Raw genomic sequence first — 25695 nt, forward strand, 5'->3', positions numbered from 1 at the left:
TGATGTAAATATCACAAAATACACAATGTCTTTTCATCTTTTTTAAAAAATACAAACATTTGGTAAACTAATATCCATACCTGAAAAAAAAGCCAATATCAAAATGTAAATAAAAAGTCAATCTTTAACTTGTGTATGTAACACCAGGATGAAAACACCCGTTCACTGCATAGTCCCACGTCCCAACAGGGACAAGTGGACTCACTCAGAGATCAATCTGGAATGTTTAATAATGCTGTCGATGGCCCCTGGGGGAATACCGGCTTTTCCAAAACCACAGAGTCGCGAGGAAGGATTTGGCAAAAAGGGTCTCAATTTGTCACTACTGTTTTATTGGCTTAATAAACATATCTATTTAACTACTTTCATACAATTCCTATATTTTTATGTAGTCTCTAAAAAGGAAGGTAGAAAACCAAAATAATGCAAGTTAGAGCATGTGGTACATTTTACAATATGATACAATAACAAACGTAACAGGAGGACGCGTCGGAATCCAGATTCCTATGAAACTCTTCGCCTCTTGTATAGTAAACAATCTTTTTTAAATTCTTATTTTATGTTATATACAATCAGGAATGTCATTAAGGACACTTGACCGTACTCAATCACCAACGGCCCAGGGGAACTTTCTCTGCGGCCGAGGTATTAAGATGTGAGTGCGATGAGCTTTTTTCAGGATGATTCAAACGTGCATGCAAAAAAGGGTTGTTCTTTGAAAAATAGATATACGTACATATGTATACTGTATATATGCCCATTCAATCTGAGTACCTGAAGTACAACCAGCAAACCAGATAAAATTCCAGCTTTTTATAGTGTACAAGAGGGCATGATATTTTGGCATGTACTGTACCAAGGAGACTAAAGTGACTGTAGTGTACCTACTTGTGGTCCTTAAATTACAACACAGAAGGAAGGAGGGTATCACCTGATGAAATCTACAATGAGAAAATCTGCACTAAAGTGTACCGTGGTTGTTGTGGTAGTGTACCGTGGTTGTTGTAGTTTTTTTTTTTTTTCTTTCACCCATGTTGGGCTTCAAAACTAGGACCAAATTGTATAAGGTGAGGCTTTCCCTTTCAAGCCAGCTTGTAGAACACAGAGACACTTCTGCCAGTAAGCGCTGAGGAAGGGGCATTCGTGGCTACGTTTTTTTTTTTTATTACTTTCTTTTCCTTTTAATGTGTGATACTTTTTTGAATTTCAAGGCTGATATTTAAAGAAGGTCACTTAAAAAAAAAAAAAAAGCACAGCCCTATCACCTTCAGACATAAGAATTTCTTTCTGCTTGTAAATGTATGTGCAAAAAAAAACAAAAAAACAATGAAGACAAAATAACGAGACATGTGACGAGAAAACAAAACCAAACAGAAAAGGTGCAACTGGAGACAGTGCTTGGGTTGGGTCGGGTCGGGTCGGGTCGAGTTTGGGCTCACATGGGCAGGTCAGTACTATTGTGTCGCGTCTTGCGAGTGCTGCCGTCGTCGCGCGGCAGTGCTTTCTGCAGGCTAGACATGGCCGCCGTGCGCTCAATGTCTATGATGGCGTAGAGCTCCGTCCGCCGTGTGGGCGTCTGCGGCAGTGGCGTGGTGGGCGTCTTGGGCGTGTGTGGCCCGCTTGAGTCCGAGCCCTTCTCCATCTCCACCTCGATGTAGTTGAGCTGCCGGAGCTGCTCGGGGCCGAGCCCCCGCCGAAAGTCAAAGTTGAAGACGGTGGGCTGCTGGGTGGGGCCGCAGTCGCGGCGGGGCGGGCGGGCCGAGTCCGGCTTGTGCGCGCTGAGCGGCATGGTCACGTTCTCCGTGTTGACGTAGTTGTGCTGCGGGTCCAGGCCGTGGTGGAGAAGCGGGTGGGGTGTGTGCTGCGGGTGTGGGTGGTGGTGGTGGTGGTGGTGGTGTTGTTGTTGTTGGTGGTGGTAGCCGTTGTTGAGCGACGGAGTCTTTGGCGCGTAGGCGTTCTCCTCCTCCTCCTCGGAGTAGGGCTTGCGGGTCTCCCAGACGGGCGGCAGCGCCGGCAGGTTCTCGTAGTTGAGCAGGGCCGTGCGCCGCTGCGCCGAGTTGTTGGCGTTCTGCGCGTCGGGTGTGGGGATGGGCGGCCGGCAGCGGCGCGCACCGGTGGAGATCTTGGTAGTAGTGGTTGGGGCTGGGGCAGGGTTGGCAGGAGGAACGGGTGCCGGGGTGGGGTGAGGAGTGGCGGCTGTACCGTTGAGGTGCTCGCACGCCGAGGCTTTAGACCCCGATGCAGTCGTCGTTGACGACGACACAGTGGACGAGGACGACGGCGTCTCCTTGCGGTCTTCGCTGTCGTAGCCCGTGTCGCAGTCAGCCGACAGGCCCGAAGAGGGCACCGCGGACCCATTGAGGACCCCCGCTGAGGGAGGGGCCCCTACGAGCTCCCCGTCGGCCCCAGTCTCCGCATAGTCCTGTTCCAGCGGGTCCGGCGGCCGCTCCTTGGCCATGAGCTGCCGCTGCACGGGGGTGGGGCCCAGCACGAACTTAACGCTCTCTGACTCCAGCAGGACACGCCCTTCCGCCGCCTCATTGGGCGAGGGGGGCACTAAGGTCTCAGGATTGGACAACCGCAGATCCAGAGGGGCGTGGACACTACTTCGACTCCGCCTGTCCTCTTGGACCCCTGTTGTGTTCACGTATGTATGTACCTAAGAGAGACAGGAGCAGGGAATTAGCACACGGCAAACAATATGCATAGCGATCTTCAACACACCCCTCATTAGATGAACTCTTTGGGCATACATCAGACATTTCAAACAAACAGAAAAAAAAAAAACGTTCCTTGCATAATTGGTGGAGTAAAGTGCCGGGCATAGCTGAAAAAGTAAAATTCAGCAGTGTCAAAAGGATAGCACTCCCTTGGGAACTGATCTCCTTTCCCATTCACACATGTTCCAGTGTTCTGTTTCTCCCATGGAAGTAACAGGTAACCATATAGGACACTGTTTTCATAATAACTTGAACGAGTAGTTTGCTTAAACAAACACTAGGTGGCCCCTCAGTCAATAGGTTCAGGAGGACCATATTATGGCATGTCTCTCTCTCATTCTCTCTATATCTCTCATTCTCTCTCTATCTCTCAGTCTCTCTCTCATTCTCTCTCTCATTCTCTCTCTCATTCTCTCTCCATCTCTCACTCACCGATTCGTCAGACACCAGTAGGGGGTGTGTGGACTCTTCTCCAACGGAGGGCAGCCGGGCGCTGCCCACTGAGGGGTGTCGGCTGGAGGGGCGCGAGGAGGCGTCGCCGAACGAGGGGTAGCGCCCGATGCCATTGGGCAAGGTGGGCACTGAGTAACCTGGAGCTGCAGGGGGGAGAGAGAGAGAGAGAGAATGAACAAAGAGGGAAATAAAAATACATAGAAAAAGATGAAGGGAAGAGAGAAGGGAAGCGTAAGAACAGAAGTGAAAATAGTGTATTTGTCATGGAATACGCTTACGGTCATCACAAATATGATGAGAGGGAGAAAGAAGAATAAAGAAAAGGAAGACCGGAAAGAACGACAGACAGAAGGAAGGACAAGACAGACAGACAAAAAAAAAACAAGTGATGTGTGTCTGTGTGTCTGTGTGTCTGTGTGTCTGTGTGTCTGTGTGTCTGTGTGTCTGTGTGTCTGTGTGTCTGTGTGTCTGTGTGTCTGTGTGTCTGTGTGTCTGTGTGTCTGTGTGTCTGTGTGTCTGTGTGTCTGTGTGTCTGTGTGTCTGTGGCTCTCTGGCAGGTCAGTGGAGGGTTTAACAAAACACAGCCACATTCCGCTACTCCTCCAACCTCCATTTCACTTCACATCAAAGGCTGCACAAATACCATTCTGATTGGGGGAGGGGACTACAATAACAACAACAACAACAATAACAAGAACATCACAACATGATGGTCCTCAGGGAAAGAAGATGGGTTGTGCCGTGGGTGGAGGGTCAGGCACTGATGACCCTGCCATAGGGATATTGTTCTTGGCCTTTGGTTAATGGCCGCTCCCACACCACTCCTTCACTCGCATGATCTTTTCAGGAGTGCCTCAGTACACAGTAACACTTTCAATAATTTACGTCCTAATGATGGATGAGTGTGATAACGGGTGAGGACCAGTGGTAGGTGCTGAGGACCACATGGGAGGGAGGGTGTGCGAACGTGCATGAATGTGTGTGTGAGAAAGAAGAATGTGAGTGTGTGTTAGAGAGAGAAATTGTGTGTGTGTGTTTGTTTGTGAGAGAAATAGTGTGTGTGTGTGTGTGTGTGTGTGTGCTCTTACTGGTGGGGGTGCGTGGTGTCCTAGGGATGTCGGCGTCGGCGGGGGGTTGGATGGGCTCCAGCACCGGCTCCTCCACCACACTGATGCTGTTGTTGTGCATGATGTCCTGCAGCATGTTGAAGATCTCCTCCGCCCGAGCACACTTAAAGGCAAAGATACCTGTGGATGGAGAAAGAAAGAGGGAGAGAGACAGAGAGAGAGAGAGAGAGAGAGAGAGAGAGAGAGAGAGAGAGAGAGAGAGGAGAGAGAGAAATGAATTTCATAGGAGCATGACGCATATATTAAGGTCAGTAACCCCACACACACACACGAAAACAAATGCAAAACAGGTATTCAATATAAACTACAAGAACTCTGCAACAACAGAATCCTCACCACTGAGGGGGGGGGGGGGGGGGGCAAAAACAAGCACACAAACAAACAAACAAACAAACACACAAACAAACAAACAAACAAAACCCCCACTAAAACACTCACAGCACCACAACAGGAGCAACAGGCACAGCAACACTTAAATGTCGAAGAACACACTGCAACCAAACTAGAGAAAAAGGCATGAGAAAAGGGGGTAGGAAGACTTTTGAGGGACAGACAACCTTTTCCCTGGATGACGGAGGACAGCAATACTGCAGGGTGTGCTGTAGTATTGTGTCCGGAGGAGAAAAGGGGGTCAGAGAGGAAAGGTTCCTGGTTCATGTGGGCCTGGGACTTACCAACCACCAGAGACAGGGACCTCGTCGTCTGGTGAGCATGGAGTCAAAGTATACAGTGGGGATGTTAACAGTGCTACTGTGCAAAAGCTATGGTAACACTAATGAAAGCTGCACTGAAACTGTCAAATGTGAGGCATAGAAACATTGCATAACTCTGGACTATATTTGAAACAATTACCGACTAGGCTTGGGTGCGCGTGTGTGCGTGTGCGTGTGCGTGTGCCTGTGCGTGTGCGTGTGCGTGTGCGTGTGCGTGTGCGTGTGTGTGTGTGCGTGTGTGTTCAACATGAGCATAAACAAGATGTACTGAGACAGAAGAAAAAGAAAAAGATAAGACAGCATAAGCATAAGACCATGAGAAGGAAAAGAAATCCTTCACTTTCTATAGATTCTCTTTGATTGGCTTACAGTGTGAGAGTACTGTTTGTCACGCCAATACCATAGAGCCCTTTGGCCTGAACTCAGAAATATAAGAACTGAGGAGGTCAGAGGCATATTAAAAGCAAGATAAAGATCAGGAGGGGGAGAAACTGAACAAATGAAAGAGAGAGGGACATTTTCTTTCATTTCCTCACTCAACCTCTTTAAATCGTTATCAGTATTTCTTTGCAACACTGTGCTTTGGCATCATAGTACATGAGCGGTCATGCCAGTACAGCTACTTATAACTGAACTGAGTGGGGGATGCAAAGACAAAGAGTGGAATACGGTAGACAAGAGAGAAAGAAAAAGAGATGGCACGATAGAGAGAGAGAGAGAGAGAGAGATGATAGAGAGTGAGAGAGAGAAAGTGAGAGGAAGAGAGTGAGAGGAGAGAGAGTGAGAGGAAGAGAGTGAAATGAGAGAGAGTGAGAGGAAGAGAGTGAGAGAGAGAGAGATGATAGAGAGAGAGAGAGAGAGATGATAGAGAGTGAGAGGAAGAGAGTGAGATGAGAGAGGAGAGATGAAGCTCACCCTGGCCGGTCTGGCAGCGGCGTCCGCTCTCGAAAGAGAAGAGGTTAGAGTCGTAACCATAGCGACGCAGGCACAGGTAGGGCCATTTGACTTCGTGCCGCTTTCGCGTGTGCAGGATGAGCTCCTCCTCCGTCAGCTCCATCACGCCGGAGCCAAGCTCGTTCCCGTCGTCATCCACATTTATGACCTGCACATACGCGCGCGCGCGCGCACACACACACACACACACACACACACACACACACACACACACACACACACACACACACACACACACACACACACACACAGAGAGAGCAATTATGAGTTCCAGTGTTTCAAAACACTGTACTGTGCCTAAGACCATCCATATGGTCCCATTGTCTACAGCTCCATTCTTGTACCGTAAAAGTGGACTTTATTCCGCAAAACTTGAAGTCCAACCCTTCAACTAGGCCAGTAGTTAAAAGCCAGCACGAAACCGATGACTCCTGTCAGGAACGTGCTTGTTGGCTACAACTGCACTCCTAACAGTAGCACAGACACTTCAGAAAGGTGGATGAGCTCACGGCAGAGATCAAATGGCAGCTCATGATTAGTGGAGGCAGACTTCCGTGGCATTGTTTTCATGCACTTCACTGGAAGAGATCCGAGCGCAAGGTTACCATCGAAGCCGAGATGACAGGATGAAAGGACGATCACAGATAGAATGGATGTGTCCGCTCTCTCCAAACCACTGGCACAATGCATTACTGATTAGCCATGCCTTATAGTAGAGTGAGGACTCATGGCAACAGCCAATGAGAGGAGTGACATTATTCATCTGGCCCACATCTTGTGTGACCCCCCCCACCCCAACATCCCCCAGCCACCCAGGAAAAGGGTGGCAGCATTTGACCTGGGCCCTCGCTGAGGACAAGAGAGGCTTTATGCTGCAGTGCAGAGGGGCTTGACATGGCCAAAGCTGATAACGATTCTGCATGTCTGATATGACAACAATCAGTCAACTGTTGGGCCGCTCCACCAAGTCACATGACACACAACCCCTGGGGGATTACCAGAGAGAGAGAGAGAGACAGAGAGAGAGAGAGAGAGAGAGAGAGAGAGAGAGAGACCTGCTCCAGTCCTGCTGAGAGAGAGAGAGAGAGAGAGAGAGAGACTGTTGTGCCAGTGGGAGTGATGGTCTAAATCTCAAAAGGCACTACCTTCACACATACGTTTATTCAGCCATGAACAACTCTCTAACCTCAGTAAATTAGTAGAGGAAACATTTAGTCCAAACTCAGCTCAATATGCCAATGTCCATGGAGATAATAGAAAGAAGTGCAAAGGAAGTGTGAGTTGGGCATGTTAGGCGATTACTTATATTACACTGCGCTAAAAAAAGGCTGTCACTATTTCAGTGGCTACATTTCACCCTGTGCCAAGCAAGAACTATCCATTAAAAAGCCTTGGACTCCTGTGGGATAATGCTAGGCCTGGCATGGTCTACAGTCTACACCCACACACCCACTGAGCAGGGCTGGAGCAGACTGCATTGCAATTTTACACATGGCATCAGTCAGACAACTGGCTGCTCCGCAGGTAATACACATGAACACTGAGTAAACATGTAAACAAGGTTCTAAATATGGCAGCAATAATAAAACACACACACACACACACACACACACACACACACACACACACACACACACACACACACACACACACACACACACACACACACACACACACACACACACACACACACACACACACACACACACACACACACACACAATGATTCTCCCTTCCTTAGAGAGTCTTCCAGAGAGAGAGAGAGAGAGAAGAGAAGAGAGAGACAGGGACGGGGAGAATAAGGGAGAGGAAGGGAGAGAGAGACTGAATGTGTGTGTGTGTGTGGGGAGAGAGAGAAAGAGAAAGAGAGAGCGCCAGAGGGAGAGAGAGAAAACGTACCTTGAATTTGGTTAGATGGTTGTCTGGGATGGAGTCTTTATCAGGACAGCTACAGCAGCTACCCATGGCTTCTTTAGAAGACCATTTGATCTCTGGAAAGCAAAACAAAAAAAAGCAGAAATGTAAAGAAGAGGGAAAAGGAAGACACATCAAACATGGAGGGCTGAAGAGACAGAACAGCAGGCAGCTATCACACAGCCCAGAGGCAGCGTCAGCCAGGCAGGCAGCGCTGTACAGTAGAGTGGGTGTTGATCTTTAGGAGGAAAAAAAGAAAATAAATACAAATGCTGATTGCTGAAGCAAACTATTACGCACAGAGCATACATTTCCCAGCAGCCCAACAGCACGCATAGAGCATACATTTCCCAGCAGCACGTTTCCCCCTGAATATCCACACCAGCCAGTGAGTGAGTGAGTGAGTGAGTGAGTGAGTGAGTGAGTGAGTGAGTGAGTGAGTGAGTGAGTGAGTGAGTGAGTGAGTGAGTGAGTGAGTGAGTGAGTGAGTGAGTGAGTGAGTGAGTGAGTGAGTGAGTGAGTGAGTGAGTGAGTGAGTGAGTGAGTGAGTGAGTGAGTGAGTGAGTGAGTGAGTGAGTGAGTGAGTGAGTGAGTGAGTGAGTGAGTGAGTGAGTGAGTGAGTGAGTGAGTGAGTGAGTGAGTGAGTGAGTGAGTGAGTGAGTGAGTGAGTGAGTGAGTGAGTGAGTGAGTGAGTGAGAGAGAGAGAGAGAGAGAGAGAGAGAGAGAGAGAGAGAGAGAGAGAGTGAGTGAGTGAGTGAGTGAGAGTGAGTGAGTGTCAGGGCAGATGTTGGGCTCTATCCCTCACAGCCCCTTGATGTCAGTTCCATCCCTCTGAAGACTACAGGTATGGAGGCAAGGCAGGTGTATTTCTATGGCACAGTTCACACACAGTGCTAATTGCTAACTGTGTACATGTTCTCCCTATGTGTTTGTGTGTATTGTGTTTATTGTGATTCATGTATGTTTGTGATTTAAGTGTAAGCTACTGGATGACCTTAATTTCCCTCGGGATCAATAAAGTATCCATCTATCTATCTATCTATCTATCTATCCAATTCATTAAAGTGCTGTACAAACGATGGAGCCGTTGTTCTCTGTTAGTATTTCACCGAGAGAACCCATTTCAGTTTGAAAGGGGTGGTGGTAAGGAGTGAAATGAGATGAAGGGATATTGACAGCATCCCAGGTCGACAATAAAAAAAACCTGTGGTATCTGTGGAAGTGCGGAACAATGGACTGAAATATCGCAGATATATCGCAGAAACCCACCTTCCCATTGCTTTTCAGTTAGGAAGTCATGACGCAAATGTGATGTAAAAGGGAGGTGGAAACTGCCTCACCAACAATAACCTCTCCACATTCATGAATCTAGTTCACAAACCACACCATGCATTTTAAGAGATGTACTTGTTAGATTGCTGCATCTAAAAAAAAAAAAACAACCTGTTTGAAACCTTAATTAAGATCAAGAAGCTACAGGCATGTGTGCAGCAGGTGCAGTTCTCCTACCCAACCAGCAGAGGGCAGCTGCACCAGGCTCTCTTACCTACATCCAGCCATCAACGTTCCTGGGTCCCTCCCCAAAACTCGCCTCGGTCATCCTTCACCATGTCATGGCCCCCAGGAACCCGACTACACCAGCCTGTGTGGGGAAGAGGAGAGAGGTAGAAAGAGATCAGTACACGCCAAAAGAGTCGAGACACTTTTACAAATGTCTATACTCTCTTACACCACATCCTGACGTTTTTCAAGGACATGAAACAATCATGTGCCATCAGTGCAGAGCTTACTCACTAAGCTATTACAGCAACAAATACACACGATAGGGGCAGCTTCAAACACTGTCAATTTCAGACAAGCAATACTCTTCATCACACACCGCTCGTGTGTCCCCTGCGTGAGTGACACAAATCAGCCCCATTAGGGCGCGTCACTCACTCCCTCCCTCCCTCCCTCCCTCCCTTCCTCCCTCCCTCCCTCCACCCCTCGGCGAGCGTAGAGACATGCATCCGCACCGCAACGGAGCGGCTGTGCACAGCTGCAATTACCCCGGTGATTTACACCCCATCCAGAGCAGGGCACCACCAGACGGCCTCCGCACCACGACACGCCGCTCCCCTCCCAGTCCCCAGTCCATCTACATCACAGGGGTTCTGCAGCTCGCTCGCTCTCTCTCGGTCTCCATTTCTTTCTGACTATTTCTTTTTCACGCCGACTATTTGTCTCTCTCTATCCCACTGTTCTTTAGCACTGTCCACTTTCTCACTTCATAGGAGGATTAGATTTAATGCTAAACGTTTTTTGAGAGCCAACGTTACCCTCCACCCTCAATCTCTTGCTAGCTTTGGTTGACTGACACCACACTTTTTCAGTCAGGTTCATTTTAACAAGCTGCATTTAGGCCCTATAAGAGATGTATGCAGCAGTGTTGAAATAAATGAGCTCTTTGTTTTAAAACGTTAACCAAGTGCTCAAAAATCACAAGAGACATATACAGAGGAACAAGGACATTTTGAAATAAAAATAAAAAATGTCATACATACCGCTAAAACAACAAGCATGCACAATCAAGAGCTCTCGGTCTCTCTCTCTCTCTCTTTCTCTCTCTCTCTCTCTATTGCCTTCTCTCTCTCTCTCTCTCTCTCTCACACACTTTCTTTTTCTCTCTACCAAAGGAATCTCAATCTTTCAATCCCACAATCATTAGGAGCAGAGCTGGCTGACAGCGGGTATATAAGGGCACAGACGCTCTCACACACAACTGGCGCGCATGTGGGCGAACACACATAATACCCGTTTTGAAACAGGCTAGTTTAGACACCACACACACTCCTGCGTATGGCGCCAGTAAACACAAGTGTTACATGAGTGCTTACAGTCTCTCGCACACACACGCACACACACACACACACACACACGCACACACACGCACACACACACACGCACACACACGCACACACACACACACACACACACACACACACACACACACACACACACACTAATGTGTGCACATTCAATCTCTCGCACATGCACGCTCACACAAACACAAACTTGCCAGCAGCACTGGGAGTGGATTGCGTGGGAGAACGAGTTTCGACTAAATGAATGTCTCTTGCTGTGTGTGTGTGTGTGTGTGCGTGTGCGTGTGTGTGTGTTAGTGTGTGTGTGTCTATCCGCCCACAGGTTCAAACACCTGAGGCCTGTGCCACGCCACTTACCTCACCTGTGAGTGACGGTCACAGAACCCCCCGCTGTTCATGTTTGGCACCCGTGCTAACAGGTTAAAGCAGCCACGCATCCTGCATGACATGCACGTCTGAGGCGAGGCTCGTGCTACGCTGCAGCGGTGTGTGTGTGTGTGTGTGTGTGTGTGTGTGTGTGTGTGTGTGTGTGTCATTTACGGTTTTTGGCACAGAGCCTGTTTTTCAGGCGTGAGGCGTGCAGTTCTCAGCAGAAATAGTGAAAAGATCTGTTGATAGTCATGGCTAGCAGAAGCATCGCCGCCGCTCGTAGCAACAACCCATGCGGTGCAGACACACGCACACACACGCGCACACACACACGCGCACACACACACACACACACACACACACACACACACACACACACACACACACACACACACACACACACACACACACACACACACACACACACACACACACACACACACACACACACACACACACACACACACCGCAGCAGTTTTGTGAGGTAAGCAGTGTGGTGCGGGCCTTAAGAGGTCTCGGAGAGCAAAGGCCACAGAATGCAAGAGGGAGAGATGAACTTCTGGTATTTAGAAAAATGTATGAAAACAGAGGGAGAGATGGGGGTAGGGAGAGAGGGAGACAGAGAGAGAGCGCAAGAGAAAGAGAGAGAGATAGAGAGAGAATGATAGAAAGAATGTACAGAGTGATGAGGAATCTGGTATGGAGTGGCATGGCAGGGTGCCACTACTTTATCAAGCGGCAGCCATGAAAATCAGAAAATGGTTTAAGGCCATATCTGCCCACTCAATCTTTCATACAGACACAGAGGGTAGAAGGGAGGGGGAAAAAACCATCTGCCACCAAGCATTTAGTGTTACACCGACCAAAGGGCGACCCACTGTGCTTAAAAACACTGAAGAACAATGACCTACTTTTTTCACGAGCCTGATTTGTAAGTCATTTTGACACTATACTAGTAATGTTCTCTTTTAAATTTGAATACATGCTCAGGAATACCCATTACATTAGTCAGACAGTTCTGAATTGGAGCAACTGGATTGCAAGTGTTTGTGAGTATGGCCTGCAGACACGAATGTGTAGGTGCTTGCAAGCGGGTGAGTGAGTGAGAACAAGCGAGAGAGAGAGACAGAGAGAGAGAGAGAGAGAGAGAGAGAGAGAGAGAGAGAGAGAGATTGCAGTGCATCACCGTATCTCAGTGGCATTTAAGTTTGATCACCTGTTAAGTGCTGATAAAAGAACCAACTCAAACACATTAAATTAGCAGCCAGAATGATGTTATGATGATAATGCAACCAACTCAAACGTTATAATGTTACGATAAAGCAACCAACTCAAACGTTATAATGTAACGATAAAGCAACCAACTCAAAAGTTATAATTTTTCGATAAAGCAACCAACTCAAACGTTATAATGTTACGATAACGCAACCAACTCAAACGTTATAATGTTACGATAAAGCAACCAACTCAAACGTTATAATGTTACGATAAAGCAACCAACTCAAACGTTATAATGTTACGATAAAGCAACCAACTCAAACGTTATAATGTTACGATAAAGCAACCAACTCAAACGTTATAATGTTACGATAAAGCAACCAACTCAAACAATAATGTTATGATGAAGCAATGGCTAGGGGTTCATTCTGACTGTGTTGCATATCCAGAGGTCTGTTCTACCAGACTCGAGAACAGAGGCTGCCTTTCCACCCAAAAAAAGAAACATTACTGTTCAAACTCCACGAGAAGCAGGTAGCGAGTGTTAGGCTTGATCTCTCTCCCATATTTGCGATATTCATACCACAAACGGAGCTCTCGAGAAAATCCAGCCCTGTGTGTTTTCAGTCAGCACCATCATTTCCATAAGGCTAAGATGTTCAAGAACCCTAACGGAACCTTGGGAAGGGAGTCCCAATGCACTATGGGTAGATGGAGCACAATGGCGACGTCGCCCAATTCCAACGTCGCCTGGCACTGCCAGCCTTGCAGACCTCACCCAGAGATTAACCGGGCCTTGTGAGGTGCCGTGGGCTTTTTGGCTGTTGGACGGCAGTGTTGGTAGAGAGAGAGGCAGCTCGAGGGGGACGTCTGTTTGCCTTTTATCCCTCCCCCTCCCCCTCCCTCTGCCACTGCCACTGCCCGGCCCATGAACTCGTTGGATTGACTGCTGCTAGGTTCTTTTTTAATTGCGTTCAGATGACAACAAAAATCCACTTACCCCCACCACCCCACCCCACCAATGCCACCACCACCAATGGCCCAGCCCCGACCAGGCCAGGTCAGGCCAGCGGGCGGTCGGTCACCTGACTTGCAGTCGTGCTCTCTGGGAAATTCCCAGGGCTTTACACAGGGAGATTGGATTCTGATTCTGATCACGTCTTTCCTCCACCTTTTCATTTAGCTGCCGTCCCTCTGCCCTTCTTTCTCTCAGTTCATCTCTCTAGCCAACATATCTCTCTCTCTCTCTCTCTCTCTCTTCAGGTGTTTACTCACTGCACAGCACTGTACCTGCAGACAACCATTACACACACGTATTAGCCGGCTTTTCTTGAAATTGCCTGCTAATTGTAATTGCACCAATGCCTAAAAAAACCAAGAAATCAAGAAAATAATGTGCCAATCAAAAATCTATATGTTGATATTATACGACATTCCTAAAAATATGCACAGCCAACAATACCTATGGGAAGCACGGAAGCCCATAAAGTCTAGGAGCTGAACTCACACAGTGAAAACACAGCCGTTGACCTAAATGGCTACCAGTGGTCACCTTGTTGCTCAGATGCTTGTGAGTATGTCCTATTGAGGGGACTGAAAGCAGTGCTGAGAGGAGTCCAGGAGGGAAAGAGTTAAAGGCTCATTGGGGTAGAGCAGAGCGCCAAACAGGCTGGGGTAGAGCGGAGCGCCAAGCAGGCTGGGGTAGAGCAGAGCGCCAAGCAGGCTGGGGTAGAGCGGAGCGCCAAACAGGCCGGGCTCACCCATTCTCCCTCAGCTACTCTGCATACTTTCATAATTAATGCAGACATTGGCCACACTCCGAGAACGCACACACACACCATCTATTTTTACCCTTCCCTCTTTTCTTTCTCCTCTCTCTTCCCTCCTGTCTCACTCCCTTCTGCCCATCCTGCTCCTTGCTCTCTATTTCGAAGCCTCCCTCCCGCCTTTCTCCTCTTTCCCTCTCGCCGTGCTCCTCTCTCTCTCTCGCCCTCCCTCTTCCCTTGCTCCTCTCTCTCTCTCTCTCCCTCTTCCCTTGCTCCTCTCTCTCTCTCTCTCTCCCTCTTCCCTTGCTCCTCTTTCCCTCTCGCCTTGCTCCTCTCTCCCTCCCTCTTTTTTTCCCGTCTCTCTTTCTCACACTCCTCTCTTCAGTCTCTTCAGCCTGTCCCGCTCTCTACTTCTCAGCCTCCCTCTCTCCCTCCCTGTCCCTCCCTCTCCCCACTCTCATTCTCTCCTGCCCGTCTCGGCCTCCAACATAAACAGAATGGGAAGAGGGCCTGTGCCTGGCACTTCTAAGCCATCCCGCTCAGCTCGGCTCTTCAGCCAAAAACAAGCGAAACATGCCTCCATTTTCTTTTGTTCAAACACAGACTGTCAAGAGGAGCACAATCCCCTTTTTCTTTCCCTATAACGTTCCTCTGTCGTCTGAGACTGTGAGTGTGTGTGCAGGAAAGAAAGAGGAGGAGGAGAGACAAAGAGGGAGAGAATGAGAGAAGAGAGGGTGAGGCAGAAGTAAGAGTAAGGATAGAACGAGAGAAGAGAAGCAGACGTGTGTGGGGGAGAGAGAGAGAGAGAGAGAGAGAGAAAGAAAGAAAGAAAGAAAGACAGAGCAAGAAAGAAAGAAAGAGAGAGAGAGGGAGATGTGAGAAGGGGCGTCAATCAGATAAGGCTCGTGCGTTGGTTACTGCCGAGGTGGTTAGAGATGTGAGGCGATCAGACTGTCGGGACCTGGGCCAGTGGCAGGGGGGTGGGGGTGGTGGCTGTCTGAGGGGGCGTTACGGCAGCGCGCCATCAGACACAAACAACCCAGGCGACTGACCCTCCAGCCCACCCGCCCCGATGAAGGATCCTCGCGCCCCTCGCATTCCTTTGCGCATTCCTGGCCTATTCTTAGCCACTACCCGTCACCTCCTCCTCCTCAGACAAGCAAACTCCCTCGGCATCAGACGGGCAGCACGAAAGGGCACAGTGCCAACCACTAGCTGAGGGGGGGGGGCACAGAGCTGAGTAGGTTGAGGTGGGGCTGGATGGTAACACAGGACCACAAGGGGTGTGTGGTAATAACTGAATTAATTCTTGGGAGAGCTTAAAAGAAAAACCCACAGTTGGTTGCGTATGTGTTTCATCATTAGGAAAAACACAACCTAGAAAGTGAGAAAACAAATGTAGTCTAGTTCACACAGTCGTTCACACGGTCGTACAACAGGTAGGCCTTTGCCCAAACACGACTGGTCTTGGTATGTCAGGTAGCCCAGAGTAAAATATACTCATTTAGGAATTTATTCCCCAAGACATCACAACAATGCAACTATTTATTCCTGCTCCTCGGTGCATGACGAGAACACTTGAGCACCCACAGACAAGCATAAGACATGGGTGCTCTAAGAGCAGGGTGAATATATGGTCATCCCCCTCCTCGCCCAGGCCCTGGTGTGAGGGCTCCACCTTCCCTGCGCACCCACGTACTAACCACTCGCGTTCGAATCAAGGGAGAAAAAAAGAAAACAAAATGAAGAGAACAATGAAATAAAGAGAAAGAAAGAAAGAAAGAAAGAAAACACACATTCAGGCAATGTCGAAACATCAAGGCGTGCTGGAAAAACAAATACTCAAGTGGAAAATGAGATCAGAGAGTAAATGTGTGTCAGTGTGTGTGTGTGAGTGTGTGTACGTGTGTGTGAGTGAGAGAGAGAGAGAGACAGAGAGAGAGACTGAACAGTGTTCTTTGGGATTATTTGAGCAATGTGTTATTTTTCCATCTCACTGCAGAGTATGAACTTGTTTGCTCAACCGACATTTTTAATGCCCGGAGGGCCACTGGGGATGTGTGTGTGTGTGTGTGTGTGTGTGTGTGTGTGTGTAAGAGTACGTGTGTGTGTGTGTGTGTGTGTACGTGTGTGTGTGTGTGTGTGTACGTGTGTGTGTGTATGTGTGTATACGTGTGTGTGTGTGTGTGAACGTGTGTGTGTGTGTGTCTGTCTGGGGATGAGTTCTTGAGAGACTGAGTCAAGAGCAGCGGAGCGGCTATGCTTGTGGCTTGACATGAGTGGAGGAGCCGAACAATTAGATGACTAAGCAATTACAGTAAATGACACAGCCTAGATGCTAAAAGAAAATCTCACAGAGAGGTAATACCATGATCAACTAACCACATGGGGATGTGTGTGTGTGTGTGTGTTTGTGTGTGTGTGTGTGTGTGCGTGTGTGTGAGAGATAATACCATGATCAACTAACCACATCAGGGCTGTAAAAGTATAAACCTGGATGTCTCAGGGCAAATCAGAGAGCTCATGTAATTGTTATTAAATATAGAAATGAACTACTTAGTGTTCAACTGCAATTATGGGAAATCGGGTGATCCGATGAAAAACTAGGCTACTACATCGTGGCCTTGATTTACAGAAAACTTGGGCTACGTGTCTATAGTGATTTGGTAGAATGTAGTTTGTTCAGACACGTGTAAAAAAAAAAAAAACTGCAGGCACACAGACTACTTTTGTACAGCAGAGATACAAACTGAAATAACTTAAATAATTCAAATGAAAACTCAATGAATGACTAATGCAACATTCTGCCAGCCTGACTTGAAGACATTACTGTTCAGTCAAAATTCAGGTTGAACCATAATAACTTATGTGCATTGCTAACCTCTATTTCTGCCAACGATTTATAAACCATAACAATACAGACCTACTTTAACAATACACATTGTCTGTCTGTGTCTCTGTGGTGTGTGTGTGTGTGTGTGTGTGTGTGTATGTTTAAATGTGTGTGTGTGTGTGTGTGTGTGTGTGTGTGTGTGTGTGTGTGTTTAAATGAGTGTGTGTGTGTTTGTTTAAATGAGTGTGTGTGGGGGGGGCAAAAAGGAGAGAGAGAGAGCGAGAAAGAGAAAGAGAAAGAGAAAGAAAGAAAGAAAGAAAGAAAGAAAAGGCAAACCCAATTGCCATTTCATGAACATAGGCCAGCTTGGGGTACTAAGTAAATCATTGATGTGACTAGTGGATGCAAGAGTTCCCAGATGACTCCTACACAATGCAGACACTACTGGGTCGTAGTGCTCAAATGATAGACCTGGAACAACCACAACCATGGTGGCGATCACCATAGAAACACAAAATGAGAATGCTGGGGAGAATGTGCTTTTGCATTTGAAATAAACAGAAAAGGCGACAGAACTTTAACTGGTTAGGAAGTGCAAGCTAAAACCTTTGTAGCTGTTCTAAATTTGGGTGCAACACACTTTACTCCCTTATTACTTAAAATCAACAAATGTGTGGACAATAGCGGTCCATTCACACACAATTTCATCAAGTTGAGGCCACAAGACAATACAGAAATGCGCCGCAAACTCTGACAAACATTACAGAAACCGGCTTGAATTACACCTAACGACAATGGATTTATTTTCAGAAGTTATAGTTAAAGTTATGAATACGTCTAGACAGAAAGTGAGAGCTTCAGGTATCTTGATGTACGTATCACTGAGGACCTGACTAGTCACATCCAAGCTCAGGTTAAAAAAAGGCCAGACAACAGATCCGTGCTGAGGAAGTTCAGCTGAGGTGGCAGTTGCTAGTGTGTGTTATATGAACTAATTAGCTGCTGAGTTAAACTAATGTATTTGTTGGCCAGGCAGCAAAGCTTCTCATGCACCCCGAAGGGTTTCTAAACTTTCTACCTTTTTTCCACTATAACTTTGTAAGGATAATTAAGGAGACTGTAACGACAGCTAGATAACTAGCTATCATTTCAAAAGGGAATTTAAAAGTTTTTTAGCTAGCCAGCTAGCTACTTAGGCACCATAGCAACCAGGAAACACCATTTGCTTCATAGCCTGAAGCCAAGTTGCACTTGCTTGATGTTTGACTGTGTAAGGACAGTCGTTGAGTAACTAGTTTGTCATAATGTCAAAGTCAGCACATTTTCAAGAGATTTCGTAAGTCTTAGCTGCTAGCATACCGTTAGCGAATAGCTATTGATCAGTCGTGCTGCTTTAAATGGCTTCACACAGACATTAAACAATCCTGAAAGAAATAGTGTGGCATCAATGGGGCAAGGACTTACTCTGAAATCAACGTACCCCCTCTTCCTTGGCCTTCTTGAACACGTTAATCCAAAGGTTCCAATTTCCACTGGAGTCATGTCAAAAGATCATCGTTAATATTACCAGGTTGCCAGGGGATAGATTAAAGATTCAATTTTACCGATTGGATTCCATTCCTACACGACACCAAAACAGCAGACTGCACACCTGTACATGGCTCTAATACCATTGTGAAGTTTGCAGACGATACAACGGTGATTGGCCTCATCAGCGACAACGATGAGTCAGCCTACAGAGAAGAGGTCCAGCACCTGGCGGTGTGGTGCGCCGACAACAACTTGGCCCTTAACACCATGAAGACCAAAGAGCTAATTGTGGACTTCAGGAAGAAAGATGACACTCACACCCCCATCCATATCAACGGGATGGAGGTTGAGCGTGTTGCCAGCTTCAAGTTCCTGGGTGTCCACACCTCTGAGGACCTCTCTTGGACCCTTAACACCAGCGTCTCTTTTCCTGAGGAGACTGAAGAAGGTAAATCTGTCTCCTCAGATTTTGGAGAATTTCTACCGCTGTACCATTGAGAGCATTCTTACAAACTGCATCTCAGTATGGTATAGTAGCTGCTCTGTTGCTGACCGAAAAAGACTGCAGAGAGTGAGAGCCCACCATTGAGGCTGTCCAGAGCAAGAGATGTCTGCGGAGGGCGCGCAGCATCGTCGAGGACAGCTCACACCCCAGCCACAGACTGTTTGCCCTCCTCCCCTCTGGGAGGCGCTACAGGGTCCTCCGTTCCGTATCCACAGGGATAGTCAACCTACTGAACTCTGCTCCACGGGGATAGCCCCCCCCACCCCCACACACACCTTCCCCTGAGACTGTACTTCCATTTGCACTGTACTTCCCCCCCCCCCCCCCCCCTGCACAAGAATGTCTTTTTTTTTATCCCACTTTTTACTGTATTAACTGTTCTTACAATCTCCCTTTTTACTGTGTTAACCTTACTTACACCTTACAATTCTTAATAATCATTATATTACTACTACCTAATTCACATCTCTTCACTTATTACCACCACTAATACTTACACGTGCACTTTATATATCATATCTATCTACACTTCCTACCTCTAGCACAGTCAGCTAGTCCCAATTCTGTTCATATTTCATACCTATCTCTTACTGTATCTTATTTATTCACTTATTCCACTTTACATATGCACATACTCTGCACTGTTATTGCTATTTTGCACTTCTGGTTGGATGCTAAACTGCAGATCGTTGTCTCAGTACTTGTACTCTGTGCAATGACAAAGTTGAATCTAATCTAAAACAGTAAAATAGCAGTAAACAAATCTATTTCAATATGAGTGGGAATGATATAAGCAAAAACGAGGGAGAGAGAAAGTTAATGAGAGAAAGGAGGAGGGGGAGGGTGATATACATATATGTGTGTGTGTGTGTGTGTGTGTGTGTGAGGGGAGGGGGGGTAGTCAGGTGATCTCTGCCCCCTCACCGTCTGCATTCCAGCCGGCCAGATTCCAACATCTAGGCGAGCTGATAACTAGAGCCGGAGGTGAAGAGTAAAACCAGCTCACACACTCTCCACACACACTCTCCACACACACTCTCCACACACACTCTCCACACACACTCTCCACACACACTCTCCACACACACACACACACACACACACACACACACACACACACACACACACACACACACACACACACACACACACACACACACACACACACACACACACACACACACACACACACACTCTCCACACACACACAGAATGTACACCTCCTCATCACACAAGAGAAAGACATGCATGACAAAGCAATACAACCCACAAAATAACTCCCTAACAGGCACTCTTACATAGGTCCCTCTTAAACCTGCACACATACGCATGCACGTACACACACACGGTCAAATTATGCACATGTACGAATACAGGCATACTGACACACAAAGACACACATACTTAAGGTATGCACACACCTTAACCCTCGAGGGCAGAAAGGAGTTTATGAGGTTACAGTAACTCAACTCCCCCGTAGTTACCAAATACACAGTCAGTTAAACTCATGAAAGCCAATGCACCAAATAGGCTAAAACATCCACAAATACCCCCCAATCAACCTTGGAACAACTAAATGTCAGTAAAGCAGAACCTAGCGCAGTGAGTAAACTACAGTCCTCGACACCATGAAAGACAGCCACTGTCTTCCTTCTGTTGTTCAGCAGATTTCCTCAGCAGTGCTGAGAGACTGCATCATAATCAGATGACAAAGTGAGGGTGGAGGTGAGCAACAAGTAGCACAGTAGGAGGAGGAGGATACATATTTTTTTTTGCCACAGTCCCAACAGCAGCCATCAGTAAGTTGAAGCTGTATGCCCTATAGCAGGGGTGTCAAACTGAAATACACAGAGGGCCGAAATAAAAAAAATAGGTGTAAGTCGAGGGCCGGACAGTGGGGCAAGCGCTCCCTAAATTGACGTATGCTACCAACGCGGTAACAGTGCATTGTGGGAGTATTTGTGGTGCGTTCGACATACCAGTAGCTGCGGCAGACAAGCTCTGATAGATACATAGATGGATACTTTATTAATCCTGAGGGAAAATTAGGCAAACCAAATAAAATGTCACCGTTGCTCATTCAAATCAATGGAACTTTTGCAACATTGTGAGGAGCTGGCGGGCCAGATTAAATGGCTTGTCGGGCCTGATCAGGCCCGCGGGCCTTGAGTTTGACATATGTGCCCTATAGGAATGTGACAGCCTGAGCAGGAGCTGGAGTGGTAGTTAAGGGGGGAAAAATGAAAGAAAGACAAGGAAAGAGAGAGAGTGAGAAGAAAAAAGGGGGAGAAGAAAAGAGAAAAAAAAAGTGTTGGCTAAATCTGCCATGACCTGTGCCCCCACACCTCCACCTCCAGAGCGAATTAGGGGGTAAACTCATGACAGGCCGTCGCTAGGGTGACAGCAGTATGGAATGCTGCAGTCTCATCCCTCAAATAGTTTTTTCTGTTCAAAATGTTTGAAGTTTGTGCCCCGGGTCAGTTTTGCTGCTCTGAATCCACATATGTGCTTCACCAACGGCCCGCATCTTATTCCAGTTCAATACCTAAAACCTAACTTCAAACATTTTTAACAGAAAATAAAAATGGGTGGAGGTTTTTAAGATTTTGCACAGCTTCATTAATATATTGGACACATTCCACAGAATCTTCTTGTGCAAATCCATTACATGACCTGCAAGGCTCTAGGTGAGTTAGCATGGAATGACCCATAGGGCTAATGAGATACATACAACCCAAGACCACACTTAAACGACCCCACCCCCCCCCCCCCCCCCCCCCCCTCATACAGACAGACACACACCTTCTCCACACACACCTTCTCCACACACACACACACACACACACACACACACACACACACACACACACACACACACACACACACACACACACACACACACACACACACACACACACCACACCTGGAAGGCCATTTGGAAGAGCTACCATCACCTTAAGACTGACAATAAATGTAAATAAAAGTCAGTGTGGACACATGCGTCCAATTTCCGATTTCAGTCCGATTTAAATTGGATATTGGACACATGTGACTCCCCAGAACTAGATTCATTGTGTCCAACTTGAGTCCGACTGGACTCCGATGTAAACCCCCAGACACACGATTCGATTCCGCTGGTAATTGGACTGGGCGCGCATGTGTCTCTCGTATCTGATTCAAATTGGACAACAACAACTTTTGCACGTGCTTGAGATCGTGCCCACAGACATATACATGCATCATATATAATGTATATGATATGATAAACGCTGCTAGACGCTCAGTTATTGTGCTCCCTCTCATTCACGTTGAAATACTGAAAGCGAAAGTGAAACTTAGAAACTGGAACGCAACTGTTTGGGACAGAACGCGCTAATTCAGTGAACAAATATTTTCTTATTACTTTTCCACCCGTTGTTAGTCATGTAATCCATTCATATCGATGTGAATCAATCAATACTAATACAACTTTAACTGTGGTGTGTTTTTGTTTCATTTCACAACGTATTTACTGTATAATCAACGGTTTTGTTTCATTTCACAACGTATTTACTGTATAATCAACGGTAACAGATGTAAACATTCCGCATTTGATTTGAACTGATCTAGTTTTGTCACTTCCATGTGCTTTGAGATAGAGAAGTTAACCCCCCATGGAGACCCCATGGAGAGAATTGGATAGGATCGGAGTGCTGCCATCATGTGCCCGCACTGATTGAAATGATGTTTCACTTGGTGCAAATTGGCCACTTCCTAATTTACCTTGTTCTTTGTCATTTGTGATAGACGGTTATTGAGGCTTAAGCAAAGCCAGCTGACAGGGTTCGTTTGGCACGAGGCTCGGCACCAAATTGCCTACCAACTTTAGGAATCCAGGCAGAGGCCAAAGACATGGAGCAAAAAAAGCAGGGCCTGGAAAATTCACACACGGAGAGACACAAAAAGGTGTGTGTGTGTGTGTGTGTGTGTGTGTGAGAGAGAGAGAGAGACAGAGTGGGTGAGGGAGTATGGGTGAGAGTATGTGTAAGCATGTGAACGACAGAGACAGAGTGAGAGAGAGAGAGAGAAGCCTACTTCTAAAACTTCCTGGCAAGAGAATTCATACACCCCCCACCCCCTCCAAAAATATCAATAATCACACCTTCCCTTACGTCATTCAAATCTTCACACCTACAGCACAGAAATTTTCTCTGCCTGTCCTTCTTGAACAGCACCTCAGCAGCTAAGCTACTCACCATCAGCCTGCAGGGGTATCTAACCTGGAGGGGTATGATAACTGGAGGGGTATCTAGGCTGGAGGGGTAACTAGCCTGGAGGGGTATCTAGGCTGGAGAGGTAACTAGCCTGGAGGGGTTACTAGCCTGGAGGGGTATCTAGGCTGGAGGGGTATCTAGGCTGGAGAGGTAACTAGCCTGGAGGGGTATCTAGTCTGGAGGGGTAACTAGCCTGGAGGGGTAACTAGCATGGAGGGGTATCTAGGCTGGAGGGGTAACTAGGCTGGAGGGGTATCTTGGCTGGAAGCTGCTCCGCAGACCGCCACCAATTACTCCAGATATGGAGTTCCTCTGGTTTTGTCTGGTGCTACACACCATCACAGTATTTTCAAGCGTGTCGGTGGTATATTAACTGTATATTTGACACGTTAAAGTAACTCTATGGAGTTTCTGAAGCTGTCAGCTAGGGGGGTACTTTCAGCCGGACTATTCAGTAACTTATTTGCTCTCTGGCTTTGTCTTGTGTTGCACTTGCTTGACATTTGACTGTGTTAGAAAGTTGTTGACTCGCTAGTTTGTCATAAACAAAGTAGGCAAAGGTTTCACTAAGTTTAGCCGCTAGCAAGACATCTTGTTAGCGATGTTAGCAAGCTTGTTATTACTAGCATCAATGTGCATGCGTGTTATAAGTGCTCTCGCGTTGGCTTCTTTGTAATGGTCTTGTGATAGCTATGTTGGCTAGCTTACAACAACTTTTCTAACTCAATCAAATATCAAGCAAGTGCAACACAAGACCAAGCAAGATAGCAAATAAGTTATTGAAAGTAGACCCCTAGCTGGCGGCTCAATAAACTCCAGTGTTACTTTACTTGGTTCACAATGAAGATTTCATTTAATTTGGAGTCAGGTCGTGGGGACGTAGACGAGCAAATTGGGTGAAGCCGCACAACACATTTGGGAAAAGTTTAAACCCTATTGAGTAGCCTACCACAAGGAATTTACCAACTTTTGTTTCTGCATGACTGAAACGACAACATCAACAACAACCACACAAAAAAGTAAACTAAATCTTAAAATGGAAAGTCAAGAAAATAGTCATTAGCCAGGAACACCGGCCTGTTGACATTGTCTGGGATGCCCTGGTTCATGTCACGACATTGGGCTGAAAACACGTCGGTGGGTTTATAGCTCACAGTCAGTGCAACATTATGTCACAGCAAGAAACAGAACCAGAACAAAACTGGTTCCATTCTGTTGGGCAAGTGCAGTTTGCAGTGTCAAGCAACGAGAATTTTACCTCCGCAACTGTTGCCGGAAGAAATTTTATGAACGATCTGTCATTGGAACAAAAACATGTAGTTGTGTTGCAGTGACACGTCGTTCTACCGACTATTAGCCCTTCTTTATGTTTTTGGTTACCTATTTCATGCTTTAAAAAAAAAAAAAAAAATATTGCGGTATTGATGGTTCAGCAACGTTCATGTTGTGACATGACATAATACTGTAGACGATGACTACAACACTGAGATACTGCCAACCCCAGTGCAGAGCTTTAAAAAAAAAAAAAAAAAAAAAAAAAAATCCCTTAAAAACCAGATCTACTAAACCCTTTTTGGGCCTGAGGTGTAGACACGGGTGAATTTCTGCAATACGCAAGCGGTCTTTGCTCCCCCTACCCTACCCCACCCCCCTCCTCCTCCTCTTCATCTCCTTTCACTAGTCCACCCACTCTCCTTCTAGCGCTCGCCGTGGAAAGGCTCATCGCACGCCAGCCAAACTCTGACTCACGCCATTTGCATTCCGGGGGTCACGAGGGGTCACTCGATGTTGTTTTACATTTGTAAGGCATTCAGAATTATATAAGTCCACTACTGGAAACAGTGAGTCAGGAGTGGGCTCTTTTAAAGGGGCACTGGAGAGCAAATACGCCGTGCCAATTAGCTGAGCACTCGTAGGCATCAGGAGCAATTTATTTCAGCGTTTAACTTCATTAGTGTTCAACACAGCCTACCTATTCAGATAGGTAATGCTTGGATTTATGGCCCGGGAATAAGACAAGCTGTTCTTTTGCTGTGATTAGAGAGATGGAAAGGGAAAGCCAAATGAGAGAGAAGGAGAAGGAGAGAGCGAGTCTCTGACTCAAAACCAGTCATTTTGTCATCAAGAGTGTGTGTGTGTGTGTAAACGTTGCAGTTGAAACACTCTGAAAGCCACTAGAGATCACAACAGAGAAGGGAACACAATCTTGTGGGGTACATTTCCAGAAACAGACACTCGCTCACTCGCTCACTTTCTTGGAACCCCCCCCCCCCCCCCCACATCGAAGAACAGCGCTGGTTTGGTGGTGAGAAGTCATGGGGATAGGATTAGCATGAGGCTAATGCTGGTTTGGCATCCCACCACACCTGAGACAGGCATTTCAGGGCCCTTCAGAAGGCTTCATCCCTCCAGGGAATGATTTTCTTTACGAGAATCAATCAATCAATCAATCAATCAATTCATTAATTGATTCATT

The 25695-nt window shown here is 46.8% G+C and overlaps 1 protein-coding gene across 1 annotated transcript; it reads right to left on the reverse strand.

Annotated features, from left to right (window-relative positions):
• Positions 1-1435: 1435 nt before the first annotated feature.
• Positions 1436-9514, reverse strand: frs2a (fibroblast growth factor receptor substrate 2a; the record flags this gene model as incomplete). The annotated part of the gene is made up of 6 exons (XM_080851131.1): positions 9428-9514; positions 7867-7958; positions 5929-6115; positions 4262-4420; positions 3153-3316; positions 1436-2659 (listed from the first exon to the last, which is right to left on the reverse strand). The coding sequence occupies exons 2-6, from the start codon at positions 7930-7932 to the stop codon at positions 1436-1438; spliced, it is 1800 nt and encodes a 599-aa protein (XP_080707257.1). The 5' UTR covers positions 7933-7958; positions 9428-9514.
• Positions 9515-25695: the final 16181 nt, after the last annotated feature.

Source organism: Sprattus sprattus, assembly GCF_963457725.1.
Source record: "Sprattus sprattus genome assembly, chromosome: 14".
Lineage (NCBI taxonomy): Eukaryota > Metazoa > Chordata > Actinopteri > Clupeiformes > Clupeidae > Sprattus > Sprattus sprattus.